This window comes from Eriocheir sinensis, chromosome 24, assembly GCF_024679095.1.
Source record: "Eriocheir sinensis breed Jianghai 21 chromosome 24, ASM2467909v1, whole genome shotgun sequence".
NCBI classification, from domain to species: Eukaryota; Metazoa; Arthropoda; class Malacostraca; order Decapoda; family Varunidae; genus Eriocheir; species Eriocheir sinensis.
Window position 1 is genome coordinate 19,776,047 of NC_066532.1, and position 11,423 is coordinate 19,787,469.

Here is an 11,423-nt window from a genome sequence, read left to right on the forward strand (position 1 = left end):
GGAGGAGGAGGAGGGAGTGAAAAGATGAGAAGAAATAGTTGAAAGAGAAGGGCAAGAAGGAGGAAGAGGAGGAAGATAGGTTGTAAGAGAATATGGAGGAGGAAGAGTAAGGGAAAAGAATAGGAGGAGGAGGAGGAGGAAGAGAAGGAAGAGGAGGAGAAGGAGAAGGAGAAGGAGGAGGAAAAGGAGAAGGAAAAAGAAAAGTTTGCCTGTTTGAAAAGCCTCTCGTAGAAGTTGCTGGGGTTATCATGGACTGTTTTGTGATGCCGGTGATAGTTTTACACGACCTCTGCACCTTGAACGGGAAAAGCACCCATGAAAACCTGGTTAATCTTCCCTGTGGCCTTGCGAAACAATCGTAATGGGAGCCCGATACGTTTAAATGGACCTGAGACCACTAACTTACAGCTCTAACCTAACGTCTTTTCTTCGCCCGCAGGTCCCTCGCCGACGATCAGGCCTCAGTTTACAGGGCGGCGGAGTCTCGCATCTCCGCTTCGCCTGGGCTGGACGGGCGAGCTTGTGTGTTGAGGTTCATCTGTGAGCTTCGCAAGAACCCAATACAGGAGTGGACTATCGTGGGGGAGCTCCTGACGATGCTCTTTACGTGAGTGTGTGTGTTGGGGTGTAGGAAGAGTCCGATCTCGTGCTATACTCGTGAGCTACTTTTATTCTTCATCTGTGAGCTTCGCAAGAACCCGATACAGCAGGACTGAACCATCGTGGGGGAGCTCCTGACGATCCTCTTTACGTGAGTGTGGGGTTGGGGGGTGTAGGAAGGGTCTGATCTCGTGCTAGACTCGTTACTGTCAACTATATACGATCTAATGTGAGAGAAAGGCGGGGTAGTCATCTGTGGTCTGATCTCGTGCTAAAATCGTGATTGCAAGCCTATACTATTTACGAAGGAGTCTGTAATTCACCACGGCCTGATCACGAGCAGGAGCGGCGTGTGTGTGTGTGTGTGTGTGTTTGTGTGTGTGTGTGTGTGTGTCTAGGGCGATATAAGAAAGAGAGAGAGAGAGAGAGAGAGAGAGAGAGAGAGAGAGAGAGAGAGAGAGAGAGAGAGAGATTAGAGTTTTTTTCTAATCGATATCCCCTAGCTACAACTATTACTGCTGTTACTATTACTACTACTACTACTACTAATAATAATAATAATAATAATAATAATAATAATAATAATAATAATAATAATAATAATAATAATAATAATAATAATAATACCACCACCTCTCTCCCACCCACCCAGGCCTCGGGAGAACGGCAAGGGGATACTGAAGGATTACTTACAAGCTATCGAAGTAGGCGACGAAGAAGACCCAGATTCCTGCTACAACGCCTACGCCTTCAAATGTCCCCTCAGCGTCTTCAACTACTTCAGGACCCTGCAAGAGGAAGAGGAGGAGGAGGAGGAGGAGTTAGAGGAGGATGAGGAAGAGGAGGAAGAGGAATATGATAACTACTACAGGAGCTTTCAGGAGGAGGAGGAAGAGGAGGAGGAGGAAAAATTAAGAATACTTGAGGAGGAGGAGGATATAGAGGAAGAGGAGGGAGAGAAAGAGGAAGAGGAAAATTTATCAAGGATACATGAGGAGGAGGAGGAGGAGGAGGAAAAGAAGAAGGAAGATGAGGAAGAAGAGGAGGACTTAGCAAGGATACATAAGAAGGATAAGGCGGAGGAGGCTGAGGAGGAAGAGGCGAAGGAGGAGGAGGCGAAGAAGGAAGAGGAGAAAGAGAGGAAGGAGGAGGAAAATGAGGAGGAGGAGGAGGAGGAGGAGGAACATGAAGGCTACCACTACGACCCTTCTTCTTCTTCTTTTTCTTCTTCTTCTTCTTCTTCTTCTTCTTCTTCTTCTTCTTCTTTATATGAACTCACAGACGACCACCACCACCACCACCTCCTCCACCACGACCACCACCACCACCACCACCACCCCTTCGATGATGATATTCCCCCCTGGCTGTAGTAGTAGTAGTAGTAGAAGTAGTAGTAGTAGTAGTAGTAGTAGTTGTTGTTGTAAAAGTTGTTGATTTTGATGTTGTTGTTGTTATTGTTGTTGTAGTAGTAGTAGTAGTAGTAGTAGTAGTAGTAGTAGTGTAATCTATTTTTTTGTATCGAAGTTCAAATTCATGTTAATTTACTAGGCATAAGACATGTAATTCCTATGTAATTTTAATCTAGGAATAAAAAATAACAGAAATCCATCATTTTAACTAAACAGCGAGAAAAAAATAAATAAATAGCACACATATAAATAAAGAAATAGACATGGAATAAAAACAAATAAATAGACAGCCCATTACTTCTGATCTTGAACTTAATCTTGACTCCACAGATGACCTATTAAAACCACATTAAAACCACATCTTTATATCTCTGCCTTTCGTAAAATAATGGAAAACAGCACAAGGCACACCCTCTCAATTTGGTACAAGTCTAGGGTGGAGGGCCGGAGTGACTAGGGTGGAGGGCCGGAGTGACTTGGGGCCGGAGTGACTTGGGGCCGGAGTAACTAGGGTGGGGGGCCGGAGTGACTGGAGGCCGGAGTGACATGTATATACCCACCCTACCATTCTCTACACCTTGCATGTCACACTCTTCAGTAAGTTTTTCACAGTAGCAAGCATCTTTTTGTGTCCCGGTACGCTCCTATCTATTCAGCCCCACACATGTCATTGCTTCTCAATAACAGATCAATTACCCGTGACCCATTGAGACTACCCTCATTAAAACCATTCGTCCATTCCTTTATATCTACCACTAATGTTATAATGAACAACAGCACATTCTCTTCATAATAATACAAAGTAGTCAGCTCACTATACTTATTAATATATGGCCACTAACACCTTAAGACCTCTCACCTTTAATATAGGATCGCTATGGCCATTAATAAAAGAAAATATGATGTACGCCTTAGTACGGTACTGTTATGCAAGGCTAGCCATCCGTCACTCACACACTTATTTTACTGACTATACACATGATACAAGGAAATCACCACACTGTACTTCTTCATAACTGACCACAAACGCCTTAAGTCTGCTCACATTTAATATATAGGATCGCTGTGAATGGTAATAAAGGAGAAAATAAGAAAATTTAAATGGGGTCTTATGCAAGGGTCGCCACCTGTTCATCATGTATTTCCTCCTCGTACACATGATACAAGAGAGCCACCACACTATACTCCTTCATAAATGACCACAAACACCTTAAGTCTTCTCACCTCTCACGTAGGATCGCTGGGAATGGTAATAAAGGAGAAAACACCAAAAAAATAAAACTGACTCGACATGACACTTCGATATATTTCCTTCTCTTACACATGATACAAGAGAGTCACCACACTATACTCCTTCATAAATGACCACAAACACCTTAAGTCTTCTCACCTCTCACGTAGGATCGCTGGGAACGGTAATAAAGGAGAAAACACCAAAAAATATGAACTGAGTCGACATGACACTTCGATTTTGACTCCTGAGGGCGGGACCGTCACTTTGTTTAGACGCTGACAACGAGTTCCCTCAAATACTCTCAAAACAAAGCTCCATTTATTATGTATTTCCTGTAATAAATTCAGTGGACGATAAAAAATCAAATCACTCCATAAATAATAATGAGTGTGATATGAATTGACCTCTAGAAACTGCGCCATGACCTCTCTACACCATCTCATAATTTTCTTCTTTATTGGAGAAGTGATTAGTGGGCTTTATTTATTTATTTACTTATCCATTTAGTTAGTTAGAGTTAGTTAGTTAGTTAGTTAGTTTGACCTCTCTTCTGGCTCCGTTATTGACCTCTCTTTTGACCACTCATTAATTTATAGGACAGCGGGATTTACTTATTAGTTTATTTATTTATTTATTCATTCATTTATTTATTTAGAAGACCAGCTGAGACAAAAATCTTCAATAATCTTCAAAAATACATGCTTATCTAGCTCTTTAAAGGTGAGTGAATAGTTACAAATACAAGAAATATAAAAATAGCGACACAGACAGTAAGAGATAACACCTTAAAACAGCCCTGGGGACGGTAAAATAGGGAAAAATAGGAGGTTTGATTTATTATTTAATTTAGTTTAGTGTACCCTCATCAGCTGACACAACCCTTCAGTAATCTTCAAATATTTCTTAACCCCGACGCTTAGAAGAAGGATGAATAGATAGATAAAAAAGAAAAAAGAACTAGCAACACAGATAGTAAGAAATAACACCTTAAAACAGCAATGGAGACGGTTAGAATAGGAAAAAAATAAGTTTCGATATATTATTTAATTTTGTTTAGTCTACCCTCATGACTTGACACAAGCCTTCAGTAATCTTCAAATATTTCTTAACCCCGACGCTTAGAAGAAGGATGAATAGATAGATATAAAAGAAAAAAGAATTAGCAACACAGATAATAAGAAATAACACCTTAAAACATCCCTGGAGATGGTTAAAATAGGAAAAAATAAGTTTCGACTTATTATTTAATTTAATTTAGTTTACCCTCATCAGCTGACACAAACCTTCAATAATCTTCAAATGTTTCTTAATTTCGACGCTTAGAAGAATGGCAAGTAGATAGAAATAAAAGAAAAAAGAACTAACTACCCATATAACACGAAATGACACCCCCAAACAGCCCTGGAGACCGTAAAATAGGGGAAAAAAAAATTGAGTTGGTGTATTATTTAATTTATCTTAGTCTACCCTCATCAGCTGACCGGGTGTAAACAAGACCAGCTGAGGGACACACAAGGCGTCAGTAATCATCAAAATATATAGTTATCTAACTCTCTGAAGATGGATAAAGAGATACAACTAGAAGAAATAAGAATAAGGAAGACATAAAACAAGAAACAACAGCTCTGGAGACGAGGTAAGAGGGAGAAATAAGTGGTTTGTGTCTTCTTAGTCACAGATAAGGTACAAAGAGGGATATTATTTTCCTTAAGTGATGTGTATTTAGCCTTTTTCTTATACATTCTTACAAATGAGGTGATTGGCAAGGTATATGAAGGGGTAATTAGTGTCCCAGGTGAGAAAGTGAGTCCGTGACCTGATTATGTAACGGGCAGATGGACAGAAACGGGTCAAGCTTTGTTTTAGAAAGGGTTAGTTTCTGGACACCAAGGCAAGAATTAGACAGGTAAGAAAGGTGCTTGCTTTTGAACAGATAGTGGATATTTAAGGAGTGACTTGTTGTAATGTTCCCCGCCTCTTAAGACATGTCAGCCAGGGCAGTTCAATAGTCCAGTGTGTCTCATACCAATCTTTGAATGTGGCAATTGCTGAGGCAGCTACAACACTTGGGGAGTGCGTTCCATTGTCAATGACTAATGGCAACCCAATTTCCTTTCAATGTTGTCTACCAGTGGTCAGGTTTGGAGAGCTTCAAGGAGTGACCTCTCAAATTATTGGTGTTCCGCTGGGGTATGGATGAGCTTGTAGGTTTTGATCAAGTCACCGCTGGTTCTCCTGTTCTCCAGTGTCTGCAGGCCAATGCATTGGCACCTCTCTTTGTGAATCATTGGAGGAGAGGATAAGGAACGATGGAGAAATATGTCAAAAGGCAAGAGAAGGAAGAGATAGGTGAAGGAAAATCATTGGCAGAGGAGAAGGCAGGAAGGAGAGGCAAGAGAAAGGGTCAGTATGCAGGAGGAGTAGGCGTGGTCTGTGAAGCACAAGGGACATGTATTCCATATTGTTTATCCCTCAGTGTATTCAGGTTAATCCAGTGATCTATATAGATAAACTATTGTTCCCACATCTTTAACATTTTCTTTAATATTCCAACTCTTATTCTGTTGATGTATTTTCCTTTTATTTTACATTCCAGTCACAAAATCTTGAAAGCATAACCTATATTTACATTTCCTTGACTTCTACTTAACTATATTATACTCCAACTCACGCTCTTCAATATTTATCCACTTTTCTAACCTTTTCCTTCAATATTTATTCACTCTTTCGATCCATTTTCCTGGCACTATAACAATATTTACATTTCTAACCTTTTATAACCTTCCCCAGACACACCATGGAGGCCGGAGGTGTCATGAACCCAACACCAACACCCCTCACCACCACACACCAGCACCACCACCTCTAGCACCACCGCCAGCACCATGAGCAGCGCCGCCAGCACCAGGCGCCTGTACAGCTACCTTGGGCGGTGGCTGGGGGTGGCCGGGTACATGGTTCAGTATGGGTGTATCGCTCACTGCACACTGGAGTTTGTCGGAGATTTTGTTGTGGTGAGTGACAGATTATTATTATTGTTATTATTACCCAGGCCTGTGAATTCATAGCTATGCATGCTAACCACTGCATCCCAAAGGTTACATGACTAAGTTTAAGTTTCCACTGCAGTATCCTTCTCTCTGTACCTTTATCTCCAGTTTCCTTTCTGACCGTTCTATTTCTGCCGTGGTAGACGGTCACTGTTCTTCCCCTAAATCTATTAACAGTGGTGTCCCACAGGGTTCTGTCCTATCTTCCACTCTTTTTCTGTTGTTCATTGATGATCTTCTTTCCAAAACGAACTGTCCTATCCATTCCTACGCCGATGATTCCACTCTGCATTATTCAACTTCTTTTAATAGAAGACCCACCCTTCAGGAACTTAACGACTCAAGGCTGGAGGCTGCAGAACGCTTAGCCTCAGACCTTACTATTATTTCCGATTGGGGCAAGAAGAACCTGGTGTCCTTCAACGCCTCAAAAACACAGTTTCTCCACCTATCCACTCGACACAATCTTCCAAACAACTATCCCCTATTCTTTGACAACACCCAGCTATCACCTTCCTCAACACTAAACATCCTCGGTCTATCCTTAACTCAAAATCTCAACTGGAAACTTCATATCTCATCTCTTACTAAATCAGCTTCCTCGAGGCTGGGCGTTCTGCACTGCCTCCGCCAGTTCTTCTCCCTGCACAGTTGCTGTCCATATACAGGGCCTTGTCCGCCTCGTATGGAGTATGCATCTCATGTTGGGGGCTCCACCACACAGCTCTTCTGGACAGAGTGGAGGCAAAGGCTCTTCGTCTCATCAGCTCTCCTCCTCATACTTCTAGTCTTCTACCTCATCAATTCCTACCAATGTTGCCTCTCTTTCTATCTTCTATCGATATTTCCACGCTGACTGCTCTTCTGAACTTGCTAACTGCATGCCTCCCCCCCTCCCGCGGCCCCGCTGCACTCGACTTTCTACTCATGCTCATCCCTATACTGTCCAAACCCCTTATGTAAGAGTTAACCAGCATCTTCACTCTTTCATCCCTCACGCTGGAAAACTCTGAAACAATCTTCCTTCATCTGTATTTCCTCCTGCCTACGACTTGAACTCTTTCAAGAGGAGGGGATCAGGACACTCCTCCCAAACTGACTTATCTTTCGCCACCTCTTTGGTTTCTTTTTAGGAGCAGCGAGTAGCGGGCTTTTTTTTTATTTTTTATTAATGTTTACTTTTTTGTGCCCTTGAGCTGTCTCCTTTGATGTAAAAAAAAAAAAAAAAAAAAAGTTAATAAGACTTTTGTGTGTTGTAAAAAAAATATCATGAGACTCTGTAGCTTTCCTCCTTCTTTGTAATGAGTTGTATTTAGATAATGAGACTGAGAGTAAGCTAAACTATATATATTTATGTAAATGAGACACTGTAACTCTCCTCCTCCTTCTTTGTAATGAGTTGTATTTAGATAATGAGACTGAGAGTTAGCTAAAATATATATATTTATGTAAATGATTTTGCTACCACTGCAGACAAAAGGGAATTTTCGTATCACTTAGTTATGTTGAAAACATATGTGGTATCCTCGCTAATAAAATTCAAAGGAGCTCTTTAGGAATTTCTAATTATATAGTCTCTGTGAATAATAAAAAGAATAATAACACTCTCCCTTCCCCAGTGCCGCGGTCCATCCATGGAGCCGACCATCTTCTCTGAGGACGTGATCTTGACGGAGCACATCACACCTCGCCTCCACCGCATCAGCCGCGGTGACGTGATCATCGCGCGCTCCCCGGCCAACCCACACCACCACATCTGTAAGCGTGTCATTGGCCTGGAGGGGGACAGGGTCAAGGATGGCTTCAAGACACACTACGTAAGGACCCAAGGAGAGGATAGGTTAGGTTAGGTGAAGCTTTATTTATTTACTTATTTATTTATCATTGGTTAGGTTAGGATTAATTTCTTTAGTTATTTATTTATCATTGGTTAGGTTAGGATTAATTTATTTATTTATTTTTTTATTTTTTTATTTTTCATTATTTAAGTTAGGTTAAGTACTCGAGGGGAAGGTCGGGTTTGGTTAGGCTTTGTTTCCTTTGTTCTTTCTTTCTTCCTTTATTATTTATTCATTTAGTATTTTATTTATTTTTTATTATATATTTACAGTCCCTCAAATAGTACGGTTTCCAATAGTTCGGTTTTGGTTTTATACGGATTGTCATAAAAGATCTTTTAGGATTTTTAAATTTCCTGCTCGTCGGGAAATTTAAAAATCCTAAAAAATCTTCTTAGAAAATCCACATAAAAGCAAAACTGAACTACTGGAAACCATACTATTTGAGGGACGACTTTATACCGGTACTACAGTTCTATTTATTTCATATCCTTTTATTTTAATCTTTTATCATTCACTCTCGCCTGCTTTACCAACCCAGTACTTTTTAATGTGTGTTTTATTTACTCCATTATTTTTATTATTTATGTATTATGTCATCAGTGAATGCTAATCTCAGGAGCAGTGAATAGCAGGCTTTTTTTCTCATTGTTGTCTTTTTTTGTTGTTTTTTTGCCCTTGAACTGTCTCCTTTGCTGTAAAAAAAAAAATATCTAACCTCTCTGCCACAGGCTCCCAAGGGTTCATTTTTTCTTTTTTTATTATTTCATCATCATCCATTTTCATCATTATTATCATTCCATCTGGAGCAGCGAGTAGCGGGCTTTTTTTTTTATTATTGGTTTCTTTTTTTGTGTGCCCTTGAGCTGTCTCCTTTGTTGTAAAAAAAAAAAAAATCTCTTCCTCAACACACATAGCTATCTTTTTATCTCTTATATTTTGTTTCCTTTTCTCTCCTTTCTTTCACCTCCCTTTCTCCTCCTTTCCCTTGACTCATAATTTTTTACCTCTCTCTTCTATGATCAGGAAAGAGATAAATAGTTTTTTACCCCATCAAAGAAAACGACTCAAGAGCAACAAAAAAGGTGAAAAAAAAAAAAAAAGCCCGCTACTTGCCGCTCCCAAATAATGATAAATATGTATGATAAAAATGAATGAATTTCCTCTTCTTATCTTCTTTTCCTCCTCCTCCTAACTTAACCTAACCTAATCAGTACTAAACATCTTCAACATCAAATCCATAGCCTAACACACGCTAATCTCACTCTTCTGCCACAGGTTCCCAAGGGTCACGTTTGGCTGGAGGGCGACAACCAGCGCAACTCAACCGACTCGCGCAATTTCGGTTCAGTTCCTGCCGGGCTGATCCGAGGTCGGGCCGTGTTCAGGGTGTGGCCTCTCTCGGAGCTCGGCAAGTTACACTCGTCTCACTCCACCCACTCAGCTCATTCGGTGGGGTCGTCAGGGCCTTCCTCGTCCTCCTCTCCTTCCTCGATGTCTTCTTCTTCATCTTCTTCTTCACAATGATGATATGTGTGTTAATTAATGAGTTCAAGCCATAGAAGTAAAGAAAAAATAGAAAATACTGGACTTAAAACTGGTTGGTAGCTTACACAATACATGTACTTAGATTTTTCATGCATGGAAAGATCTTGTATATATTGTACATAAGGTGTTTTTATAAGCTAAGTGTGTGTGTGTGTATGTGTGTGTGTGTGTGTGTGTGTGTGTGCGTTGATCTCAGGACTGTGATCGAACATCTTGTCTTGTAATGAAAATAAAAGAAAGAAAAATATACGAGGCAAAAGCAAATATTTATGAGGAAAGTGCAAAGAAAATTTGAGAAAGGAGGAAATAGAAATAAGAAGAAAATGCAAGAAGAAAGAAAATATTAATAAAATACAAAAAAATATGAGATTGAATAAGGAAAAAAAACTGGATAATAAAAATAATGAAGGTCTCACTTAAATAAAATAAAAAAACACTTGGTCCGTTAAGTAGCCGTGCCGCAGTGTTGCTGTCCTAAGCTTGTCCGATGCGAGTGTTGCATGGAGTGAGTATTGCTTATCATAATAGGTGGAGTCCTTAGCTTTTCCGAGGAGAGTGTTGCAGTGTTCCGAAGTCGAAGTGTTGCATGGAGCGAGTATTGCTTATATTAGGAGTCAAAACCTTTTCCGAGGAGTGTTGCAATGTTCCGAACTGTTGCATGGAGAGAGTTTTGCTTCTAATAGGTGGAGTCCTTAGCTTTTCCGAGGAGAGTATTGCAGTGTTCCAAAGTGTTGCATGGAGCGAGTATTGCTTGTAATAGGAGGAGTCATAACCTATTGCGAGAAGAGTATTGCAGTGTTCCAAAGTGTTGCATGGAGCAAGTATTGCTTGTAATAGGAGGAGTCATAACCTATTGTGAGGAGAGTGTTGCAGTGTTCCAAAGTGTTGCATAGAGTGAGTATTGCTTATAATAATAGGAGTAGCCTGTGATGTGTAGTGTTGAAGTAGTGTGTTGCTGTGTGTGTGTATTGCTTAGGGGATGAGACTAGTGTTGTTATTATACTTATTATTATTATTATTATTATTATTATTATTATTATTATTATTATTATTATGATTGAAATGGCACCAACAAGGGAGACTAAACTAAACTAACTAAAATTGATATAGACCTAAATAGAGTCCCCACAATTAGCAGATATGGATAGGAAAAATAAAAGAGATATTGACATTTAAGAGAGGAAAATAAAGAAGAATATAAAAGGGGTCTGTGTTGATGAAGAGGAAATCAATACTTGGAAACAGTTTGGGGTTTGCTGTTAACCTAGTGACTGCAGATTTCTTACCAGAAGACCTCACCAAGCTACAGGAATGGACCAAAAAATATCTGCTACAATTCAATGAAGAAAAATGTAAAGTCCTTGGGAGGGGATATCCAGCACACAAATACCTCATGGGAAACACTCCACTATCCACCACAGAGGCAGAGAAAGACCTGGGAGTGTGTGTTTCCAGGTTACCAGTGAAAGCCAAATCCGTGCCAATCGCAGCGGACGGGTTAAAAGATGTCTGTAAGAAAGAAAATTAAGGTTAACTAATGATGTATAGATGAAATTTGTTGATAGAGAAAGATGTGTAGAGTTGAAAGTGGTGTTGAAAGTGATTTATGATGTGATGTGCTGGAAGGTTTGGTTACTAATTATTATTATTATTATTATTATTATTATTATTATTATTATTATTATTATTATTATTATTATTATTATTATTATTATTACAGTCGTCCCTCAAATAGTACGGTTTC

The 11,423-nt window shown here is 39.8% G+C and overlaps 2 protein-coding genes across 2 annotated transcripts in view; both read left to right on the forward strand.

The window, feature by feature from the left end:
- Window positions 1–2,351, forward strand: part of LOC127003167 (myb-like protein X) — a 2,593-nt gene extending 242 nt beyond the window's left edge. The window contains exons 2-4 of the mRNA XM_050869556.1: window positions 440–607; window positions 1,253–1,700; window positions 2,340–2,351. Of these exons, the coding sequence (XP_050725513.1) occupies window positions 440–607; window positions 1,253–1,700; window positions 2,340–2,351 (628 nt within the window). The remainder of the gene's footprint in view (window positions 1–439; window positions 608–1,252; window positions 1,701–2,339) is intronic.
- A 2,366-nt stretch (window positions 2,352–4,717) lies between these two features.
- LOC127003066 (mitochondrial inner membrane protease subunit 1-like) lies at window positions 4,718–11,190 on the forward strand. The gene is made up of 4 exons (XM_050869477.1): window positions 4,718–4,879; window positions 6,034–6,257; window positions 7,913–8,110; window positions 9,410–11,190. The coding sequence occupies exons 2-4, from the start codon at window positions 6,129–6,131 to the stop codon at window positions 9,656–9,658; spliced, it is 576 nt and encodes a 191-aa protein (XP_050725434.1). The 5' UTR covers window positions 4,718–4,879; window positions 6,034–6,128; the 3' UTR covers window positions 9,659–11,190.
- Window positions 11,191–11,423: the final 233 nt, after the last annotated feature.

Bases quoted from the DNA above. Each gene is read 5' to 3' on its own strand.
- LOC127003066 (XM_050869477.1), top strand. From the start codon at position 6,129: ATGAGCAGCGCCGCCAGCACCAGGCGCCTGTACAGCTACCTTGGGCGG. The intron at 6,258-7,912 runs GTGAGTGACAGA...TCCCTTCCCCAG, and splicing joins TTGTCGGAGATTTTGTTGTG to TGCCGCGGTCCATCCATGGA. The intron at 8,111-9,409 runs GTAAGGACCCAA...CTTCTGCCACAG, and splicing joins ATGGCTTCAAGACACACTAC to GTTCCCAAGGGTCACGTTTG.